This window comes from Trachymyrmex cornetzi, unplaced genomic scaffold, assembly GCF_001594075.2.
Source record: "Trachymyrmex cornetzi isolate Tcor2-1 unplaced genomic scaffold, Tcor1.1 scaffold90, whole genome shotgun sequence".
Taxonomy (NCBI): Eukaryota; Metazoa; Arthropoda; class Insecta; order Hymenoptera; family Formicidae; genus Trachymyrmex; species Trachymyrmex cornetzi.
Window position 1 is genome coordinate 917262 of NW_017300245.1, and position 10556 is coordinate 927817.

Consider the following 10556-nt stretch of genomic DNA (forward strand, 5'->3'; position numbering starts at 1 on the left):
CGCTTGTGGCGTCCTCGCTAGGATAATTTTGAAACTACATGATACAACCAATTCAGTATGTACACACCACTCGTGTAGTCGTATATTTTTATGTGATCATTGGGATGTATTTGCACGTGGTTTAAATAGATATTTTTTTGGCATTAGTAAAGGAAAGATGAAGTTTTCATATAAAGTAAGATATTTATTGTTTTAGAAAAACTGTAATTTATGAATTCTATTTTTTGTAAATTGTGTTCTTTATTACTTAAAATTATTACATACATACAATATTTTTAACCTATAATGTTTTGATATTTATGTTCCCTTTTATTTGCGATTAATAAGATTTTTAGTTGTATATTTAGTTATAATATTTTTTTTATTATAGTCCACTTACTGATAATTATAAAGATAACTTATATAATATATGGTAATTTTTAAATATGTATAAAAGCTTCATGTGTGTGTTAATGTGTATATGTATGTGTACATGAAGTATATATTATTTATAAATTACAGTGAAATGCTTTCCATTTTTGTTGTAGTTCAGTAATTTACTTGGCACAGTTTATCGTAAAGGAGATTTACACTTTACTCCAGATGGATCGTCCGTTATTAGCCCTGTGGGCAACCGAATCACAATTTTTGATTTAAAAAAGTATGTAATTATAAAAGTATTAATTTTATTGTAAATCATGCAACTTTAAAAAAACTTATAAATTTTATATGATAATAATTATTACACAATATTTTTTTTTTGTATAAAATGATTTTTTTTAGTAACAAATCTATGACACTTCCTGTTGAGAGCAGATTTAATTATACTACAATTGATGTATCACCAAACGGGAATATATTAGTAGCGATTAACACAGGTAAGAAGACTTCTTTTTGTACACATTGCCAAAAATTATTTAATACTATTTATGAAGGATTATTTATAGGAGAAATCACAGCTTTATAATATATTTACAGATGGTGAAGCTCATATCATTAGTTTAATAAGCAAAGTAATTTTACATAAATATAGATTCAAAGGACGTCCTAAGCGTGTAAAGTTTTCTCCAGATGGAAAACATTTTGCAGTTTGTAAAGGAGGTGGTGGTAAGTATTTTCTATTCTAAACTTATGAAAATGTATTAACAAAAATATAATATACATGTAAAGTAATATATATTGCTTTTGTATTTCAGTATTCATTTTCAATGCACCTGGTTTACAAACAGGGGATTACAATCCATTTATTATGGAACATGCGTTTCATGGAGCTACTGCTGAGACAACGTGCGTTAGTTGGTCTTTTGACTCGAAACTATTAGCGGTTGGTTCAAAGGATACTACTGTAAAGATATACAGTTTACAAAAATGGGCAAACTTTAGATGGATTACATTGGGTGGTCATTCTGATGTAATAGTAGCATGTTTCTTTGAAGCAAAACAATATGATATATACACTATTAGCAAGTAAGTGATACAATTTAACATATTTACATTGTATTAGTTTAAATTTATTGTATAATTATTTTTGTTGACAAGAGAAATTTTGCACACACAATAATATCCTATGCAACTTGTGTGAATTCGCTTATTTATCTTCGGAAGATTTTTTTTACAGAAATGGTCGAGTGTGTGTCTGGGAATGTACACTTGAACCAGACGATTTGATTGAATGGGAACCGCCTTCAAAAAAAGAAAAACCTAAAGATAGTGATAGCGAGGATGACATAGATATAGACAAAATTATAGAGAAAACAGAAAGGCAAAAGGCCTATGCCGAAAAGAAATTATTAGACTCGGGTGAGAAAATTTCTTTATTCTTTTTTTATAATTTCTTTATTAAATTTCATTCTATGAAATTTCTGAATTTAATATTGTTTATAAATAATTGTAAAACTGACTAGAATGTAGTTGATTAAAAATAATAGTTTTTACTGTATTGTATATATAATAGCGTATTACATGTATAATAGTAATTTATAAAAATATGTGCACATTTTACTAGACGATTTGCCACAAAATAATATAGAAGAGGTTTCTATGAAAGAGAAAGACAAAAAAATCAAATTGTTGGGCTATAAAAAGCAAGCTACTTTCTATTTGGCAGACGAAGTTCATAAGCAAAGTAAAGATGCAAAACTTACTACAGCTGCTTATCACCAAGATACTCATATATTAGTTATTGGATTTAGTAATGGTTCATTTTTCTTATATGAAATGCCGCACGCTAATTTGATCCATTCATTAAGGTACAATAATATTTTAATTATAAAATAATATGATTTGATATTTTTTAGCTTTTAATATTATATTAATTATATGTGATATTAGAGATTAACTAAATTACTATATGGCTTCACAGTATTTCTCGACTGCGTATTTCATCGATTGCATTGAATTCTACTGGAGATTGGATAGCTATAGGATGCTCTCATGCTGGACAGCTCCTGGTTTGGGAGTGGCAAAGTGAAACATATGCCATGAAACAGCAAGGACATAGAACTAATATGAACTGTCTGGCATACAGTCCTGATGGTCAGTATATTATAACAGGTGGCGACGATGGAAAAGTTAAACTATGGAATACATTAACCGGATTTTGTACGCTTACGTTTCACGAGCATACCTCATCGATATCTAGCGTTCTCTTTAGTCACAATCGTAAATTCGTTGCGTCTGCTTCGTTGGATGGAACGGTGCGAGCGTACGATTTAGCGAGGTACAGAAATTTTCGTACTCTCACCTCGCCACGTCCTGTACAATTTTCTTGCTTGGCGATCGATGCGAGTGATGAGTTTATCGCTGCGGGTGGTCAAGATTTCTTTGATGTGTATCTATGGAGTATGAAACTCGGTACTCTTTTAGAGGTGTGTATAACTTTATTCATCTGATTTGTATTGTTCAAATTTTTACAATTATGTAGTTTAAATTATATAATAGACATACCTATAAATATGCAACCAAAATTATATGCTTAAAATATTCGATTTCAGATACTGAGTGGTCATGAGGGACCTATTGCAAGCTTGGCATTTAATCCCAATCCCGCCAGTACAGAATTAGTATCTGCATCCTGGGATAAAACCTTGAAAATATGGAATGCTATTGAAAATGGCTCTGCACACGAGACTGTACGATTAATCGCTGATGCTCTGTGCGTAACTTATAAACCAAATGGAGAAGAAGTTGCTGTTGCTACGTTGGATGGACAGATTACATTTTTTGAATGTAAAACGGCAAGACAGACAGGTTTTATTGAGGGCAGAACCGATTTAGGTGCTGGTAGATCTAAAACAGATCTCATCACGGCGAAAAAAAATTTACAGTCCAAGTGAGTAGTGCGAGAAACGCTATCTAGTATATCTTGTTTGTCTTAACGATACATTATTAAATCCTATTTTTTAGAGCTTTTACTACATTATGTTATTCGGCTGATGGTACGTGCATATTAGCTGGTGGTCGTTCCAAAAATGTGTGCATTTATAATGTTAAAGAATCGATATTGTTAAAAAAGTATGAAATCACTCAGAACAGATCTCTGGATGGTGTGGACGTAAGTAATAATACATATCGTGTAAAATGTTTTAAATTTTTTCTTTTATTATATATTAAATATAAATACAGAAGCAATTGCAAAACAAAGATCTATTCTTAATTCCTACTTTGGCAGGATGTTATAAACAGGAAGTACATGTCTGAATTTGGAAATAGAGCTTTAATTGAGCATCGCGAAGGTGGAAACATATCATTACGTTTGCCAGGTGTTAGAAGTGGAGATATGGCAAGCAGGAGAGTCAAACTGGAAGTGAGAGTACTTTGTTTACAATTCTCTCCCACAGGTAGAAATGAATGATTTTTTAAAATTATTTTCTTTGAAGTAAGTATATTTAAATATGTTGTAAAATAGGACAAGCATGGGCAGCAGCAACAACGGAAGGATTGTTAATATATTCTTTGGATATTGGATTAATGTTTGATCCATTTCAATTGGAGCTTGGAATTACTCCGGATACTGTGAGAGAAACACTTGACAAACATGATTACGCAAAAGGTATAGACATTTTTATATCATAATAATAATAATAATAATAAGATTAACAAATAAACGCAACTGTTACTGTTTCAGCATTAATGATGGCATTGAAGTTAAATGAGAAGTTATTAACGCAGCAAGTTATAGAGACCATTCCGTACAAAGAAAGTGAGTTTATATATATATATATTTTTTTTTTTAAATTAATTTCCTAATGATTTTAATAATGACTTGACATATAATAAATACTTGTTTGATTTCTGGCTGTTTAGTTGAGTTAACGACGACGAATATGTCAGATGTTTATATCGAGAAATTGCTGAAATTTATAGCATCTGAATTCGAATCAACGAGGCATATACATTTCTATCTTTTATGGGTAGAAATAATCTTGACGAAATACGGGTCTCGGATTGATACTGCGCTTCAGATGCCAGTACTGTTAATGCTGCAAAAGAATATGCAAAAGAAATATGATGATCTTAGTAAAATGTAAGTGTTATTACATTTTCTTCACTGTATATACATGTTATAAACATGGAAATAATTCGAAACGTTTTTACAGATGCGATTTTAATCAATATACAATGAGCTATATACTGAGGATAGGAGATTTAAAATCTGGGAAAAATGCATCGAAGCTTTCTATTAAGATAGATGACGAATCTGATTTTTCCATTGAAGAAATGGATACGGATTAAGCTTTATTTAAATCTTTGTAGGACGACGATTTTTTAATAATAATAATTTTAATACAAATTATGTTCTAAAATTTACTGCTAGTACTAAAAACCTCTAATGCACGTAAACTACAGATTTTCAATACTAGCAATAAATTTTGAAACATAATCGTAGTGTAAATATGAAAATATTTTATAAAAATAAACGAATGTAAAAAAAATTTATTTCTGTATCATATAAATAAAGATACATTTCAAACTTCTAGTCGGCGCAACGACAATGACTCATTCACAAATTTTAAATATGAAAAGTGCTAATTACATACGGAATGCTAATACTGATTCTACAAAATTCATATTATTTTATTACGCTTTTGAGCAATACTATTGGCCAGTATAGAACGACGAAAAATAAGAAGAGTATAGGAAACATAATTCTGCTGTAGAAATCTATTTTTTGAGAACGCGTTTTATTCGTTTGCACTATCTGGCATTCGGGATCCAGCCATAGAGTCGGCAGTAGATGATTATTGGTATGCTTCTTCGGTTTGGTTGCACAAACAAATTCTTCATCCCAAATGCTCTGTCTCTTCACCATCGCCATTAATCGCTAAAAATGAATAATCGTATTTAACGAATAAAATACAATTTAACAGCCTTCTAAAATTATCACTAAGATTGTTACGAACAATATTTAGACACGAACCGAGAACGAGCGAGAGTCCGTGAAACTTTGCGAATCATTTGTAATGTGTCGCAAGTCGAGCACTTTGACTACGACAAACTCTCCTAAGGCTGCGAACACGAACATCATACAGCCAGCCATCCACACATCTAAAGCCTGCGTAAGCAAACGTGTATATTTTTATATTAGAAAAAATAAATTATGTCAATATGAGGCAATATTCTGTTATACATAGTATGATAACAAATATATAAGGAGATGTGCAGAAAGTTGAAGTACTACATTTGCAAATTTACCTTGATATACGCCACTGGCGGAATATCGCTTTTAAGACCGGTGAACATCGTTACCAATGTAAGCATACTCGTCACCAGAAGAGCCACTCGACCAGGAATTGCATCCAAGTCCAACCAGAAGCTGAACCAGGAAAGCATCACGACCAGAGTTGACGGCGCGAACGTTTGTATCAAGTGGTGACCGATCTGCCTCTCGAAGCGAAAGAAGACTACTAACCGGGAGAAATTTCCTGCGAGGTAATTATCAAATTATTAATTAGGATTTTTTTTTATTCCACATGTGATTTTTCATTCTATAATTAGAGTTTGTTATATATGTTTTTTGGATTTTATGGATTTGATTTAATGTAATATAAAGCATATTTGTAATAATTGTTTCAATGATTATAAACATCGGACAAAGGGATTTAAATAAACTCTTGATTAAATTTCAAATTAAATGTGTATAAATATATTAAATTTTAACATACCATTTTTCTCGATCATATAATCTATAGTTTCTTCGAACACTGCGGGCTTCCCAATATCATATTGCAAAAGCTTCAATTCAGGATTTACCGTAACACCGCCCGCGCCCCACTTTAAACGCAACTTTTTTCTATTGTAGGAAACTGTAACAAATAATTCGGATTTGTGTGTGTAACAAGTGGATAAATTTACCGAAAAATTTATTCAAGAATATATAACGCTTCTTTTCTCTTTTCTGCTGTCATATGTTTTAAAAATAATTTTGTAAAAGAGTATATATTTATGCATCGTAAATTGTTTCTGAAACTCGCAATTGCATTTGTATTTTAAGTTTAAAGGCCTTGGCACATGCAGAAACTTAAAACGTAAGACTTAATTAAGCAGTAAAGAAATTAACATGTTGGATTCGTTACTGCTTACGTCACGGTCTTACGGTCTCTATTGCGATTGATCGATTCGCTTACTGTTTACATCTTAAGTTTTTTATGGCATTTAGCTTTACTTACAGCTTTCTATGTATATTGGGCAGATTTGAATATCCATCGGGTACAATTGAAATTCCATTTGACAGGCAACAATAGCGTTAATTCGGGCAGAATATTTAATAGTTTTATTCCGGTATAACGTGACCAATGAGAATTTGTGATTTAAAGTCGCAATCTCTGAAAAATTATTAATACATAACAATAGCCGGTATTCATAGTCAGATCTTATATTCAAGACCATCTTAAGTACAGTCTTAAGAAATCACGTACCAAAGGGGATCGTATTAGTGTCTTAAGACATTACTTAAGTACAGTCTTGAAATAAGAACGGACTATGAATATCGCCCAATTTAACGCGAAGACAAACATGGCTTACCGGAAACTTTTGAATTTAAAAAATATGGATCCGGTTGCCAAAGATTATCGAAAAATTCCTGGGGAAGTATGACATAATCGTCGTCTTCTTCGAAGATATCTTCAGACATATTCAGTCGAGATTCTATCCAACTTTGACTGACGAACATGTCTACACTAATAAAGATACGCAATTGTAATTTTATAATCTTTTACATCCAGATTTTAAACATCTATTTTATCTTTTTAACTTGAATTAAATATATCCCATTAATTAATTTAAATTAAACGTATTTTATATCTTTTTATACATATTCTCTTACTTTTCAGAAGTAATACACCTCAAAAGATTAAGTTTTTAAATGTAATAAAACACATGTTATACTCGTATATAAGAGTTAAATTATTAAGTATAGGGAATTATACATTATATTTAATTCATTCTTGATTATTGCTCAAAAGAAGTTTATCGCTTTAATTTACCGAAAGTCCATGTCTTCAACGTTGATAGAATTAATGTCAACCACTAAAATGTTGAAGTTTACCACTACAGGTGCACCCGATGACGGTCTAATTTCTGCAAAGAGTTTTATTATATACAGTTCATTATTCGTACAAGAAACGTAAATGCAAGCGTCTTGTCCTGGTAAGCCGCACATTACCTTTAACATAATGTTCTGGCAGAATTAGCCTCGACGTCATAGAGCAATTGTTGACATCTTCGCTGAGCAAGCTACGAGAAAAATTCCGTCTTTCATCATCATTAATGTTCTTTTCTGTTTTGTCCGTTCATTGTTAATGCAGTTTGTTTAACGCTTGTTGTTTTATTTGTATTGTATTATATCTTTGGTTACTGACTCATCGGAAATTCTCATTATATTAAACGAGGGAGAATACTTTAATCCTGTAAGATTTGACATACACCATCGAAAACTACTATTTATTTTTTCGGTTAGATAACTTATTTGATCGCGCGAGAGAAAAGTTGTTAGCAAGTTGATATCGTGTCTCTGTCTACGGAGAAGCAAAAGAAGGCATTTTAAAAAGCTTGTTTCTTCTTTTCACGAGAAATATGCAAAAAATTGCTGTTAAATTAAGAAGTAAGAACAAACAAATGAATAAACGTTAACATTAACATAAATATATGTACATCAGCATTAGTCGTAACGATTTTTCATAGACCGCGTTAACTTGAAATTTTTCTATCTGGCAGAGTCTAGGAAACGGCTCGCTTCAGCCTACAACTTTTTACGTGTTTCTTTCTAGAAATATATATGTTAAGAAACACAGTTTAGATCTTAAAATCGAAACATAAAACGTCTTTTAAACGTTTTTTAGACGGTTCTCGCAAAAATGTCTTTAAAACGTCTCTGTATGTCTCAATTTTGGACTCGTCTGAGAAAGAAACTGATCGAGACACTATTCCCTTCCACGACTCGGATTAAAAATTGCTGCATGCAATTTTTCTTCGCCTATCTTCGCCTATAAAGCGATAAAAGACTCCGCGACAAGACAAAACGCTGTGCGTAATGAGGCGAAAATGGCTTTTAAAGGAGCACGAAGTCGTTTACCTCGAGGAACATACTTCCGGGAGAGAATTCCACCATAGGTGAAGTAAAACTATTGGAAGTGCACGCTTCATGTCAACCGAACGTATCGTCAACTGGTTAACTGATAACGACGTCTTCGGCATCCCTTGCACTGTCCAGGGCGGCACGGCAATTAGTCAATTATCAATCATTTACTGTCGCAATCTAGTCCAATTACAGGTATCGTCATTCGCTTTTGTGCTTGTTGCAATTATCCGTCGTGAATTGCATAACGATTTACTGTTCTGCGTAGATGCATTATTTGCATCACGCGGTCGAAGTTATACATATATTCGCGCGTGAGGAATTTTTATCATGTAACACACTATTCTTCAACATCGGTTTGCTAATGAGATGTATCAACAACCTACATTTTTTAATGTTTTCAACTGCAAATTTAAATGTGCCGTTCCTCCGTCCATGCATTTCTTGCACGTTTCATCCCGAAGATTTAATTATCATTCAGGTCTGTTCACATTGCTTAAATTAAATCCTCACAAATTTTTACATTTAAAATGAGGTAAATTATATATTCAGTATAAATTATGTATTGAAGAGAGAAAAAGCAAGGACGCTGACTGCAAAAATTGTAAGCAACGCGAATAAACGCGTATTGTTGCGTTGCGCATTGTACGAAACGTTGATTTTGCAACGATTCGTGTGTTTGCATACGAAAATAGTTTTGCGATGAAGAGATTCGAGGGACGAGAGGTGTGTGTACGTTCACGCGTGTATATCTTATCATTTCGACAAACGCGCGCGAGAAGACAGAGCCACTGCTGTGAGGAGAAAATCTAAAAGGAGAGACGCGGATGGAAAGAGAAAGGTGAGAGTGAGAGTGGGTCAGTATAGGTGTCTGGTTCGGACTATGGATATAGCAGGTACCGATGCAGGCTTCACAAATGATCGAGGAGAGGAAACGCGAGATTGCGGTCCGCCGCGGCAACACGCGTGTCCTTCCCTTTCCACCTAGCCCTGAGCAACGGTACCGTCCATTTAGACGTCACGCGGGACACGCGGGTCTAAAACCCGACCTCGATCGTCGGCCTCGATGAGACCTCCTGTTCCTCCTTTGCTCATCTCTCTTCAAGGGCGTAGCGACGGGATGGCGGAGGGAGGCGATGCTTTCAGATCCACCGAAGAGTCGAAGAGATGGGAGGCTGCGTGATTTATTTCCGATTGTCCATTGTTTGTACAAAAACGCAAAAATATGTGATAAATAAAAGAGAAAATCTTTCTTCTCAGATTATCTATTATCTTCTTTGAGATTATTTTATAAAAACGAAAATATCGCTGTATTTTTATAATTAGAGAGAATATATCGTTTTTCCATATATTCAGTAAAACACTTTGAGAGAGGCTCCATATTTCGTTTCATGTGAAAAGAGAAGATAAGGAATTATCTCAGAAAATGAATGCAAATACTTTTTTTATACAGTACAGTTTACTTTGTTTTTACATACGAATCTTGGACTTTGGATCGGAATTACAGTAATTCCAAAATGTAAAACTCGTCTGTAAAAACAAAGTAAACTGTATTGTATAAAAAAAGTATTTGCATTCATTTTCTGAGATGATTTCTTATCTTCTCTTTTCGCATGAAACGAATATGCGTATGGCATGTCTCAAAGTGTTTTTTTTATTGAATATATAAAAACATACTAGGCTAATATATTTTTGCTTTTTTTTTATATTTTTTCCTTGTCAGTTGTATTTCTTCTTTTAGTGCAATAGCTCGGGTGTATCTTTGAACGTGAATATAAATTCTGAAGTCTCCTATTTTTAGATAATTGTTTAAACAAACGATCGACTTAAAAAATCGGTCATCTAAAACTACAATTTCATATATCTGTTCATGTTAAAAGAGAAGTTATCAAACTTTGAAAGAGTAGTTTAGATACGAAATATAGAAGACGATTAAAGCAAATCGAGAGAATTTTTAGTTTTTCTAAGGGCAGAGCGAAAAAGAAATAGAAAACTGGACAAA

The 10556-nt window shown here is 32.8% G+C and overlaps 2 protein-coding genes across 2 annotated transcripts; one reads left to right on the forward strand and one right to left on the reverse strand.

Moving 5' to 3' along the window:
- Positions 1-157: 157 nt before the first annotated feature.
- On the forward strand, positions 158-4735 carry LOC108769424 (periodic tryptophan protein 2 homolog). Its single transcript, XM_018520409.1, has 15 exons — positions 158-175; positions 528-640; positions 763-857; positions 958-1086; positions 1176-1446; positions 1598-1779; positions 1985-2228; positions 2342-2846; positions 2973-3310; positions 3385-3532; positions 3650-3818; positions 3887-4030; positions 4106-4180; positions 4285-4504; positions 4578-4735. Exons 1-15 carry the CDS (start codon positions 158-160, stop codon positions 4711-4713), a joined length of 2787 nt encoding a protein of 928 aa, XP_018375911.1. The 3' UTR covers positions 4714-4735.
- A 280-nt stretch (positions 4736-5015) lies between these two features.
- alka (glycine receptor subunit alpha alkaliphile) lies at positions 5016-7682 on the reverse strand. The gene is made up of 8 exons (XM_018520325.1): positions 7643-7682; positions 7464-7557; positions 7003-7157; positions 6648-6803; positions 6144-6284; positions 5674-5903; positions 5399-5533; positions 5016-5302 (listed from the first exon to the last, which is right to left on the reverse strand). The coding sequence occupies exons 1-8, from the start codon at positions 7680-7682 to the stop codon at positions 5051-5053; spliced, it is 1203 nt and encodes a 400-aa protein (XP_018375827.1). The 3' UTR covers positions 5016-5050.
- Between the last annotated feature and the right edge of the window lie 2874 nt (positions 7683-10556).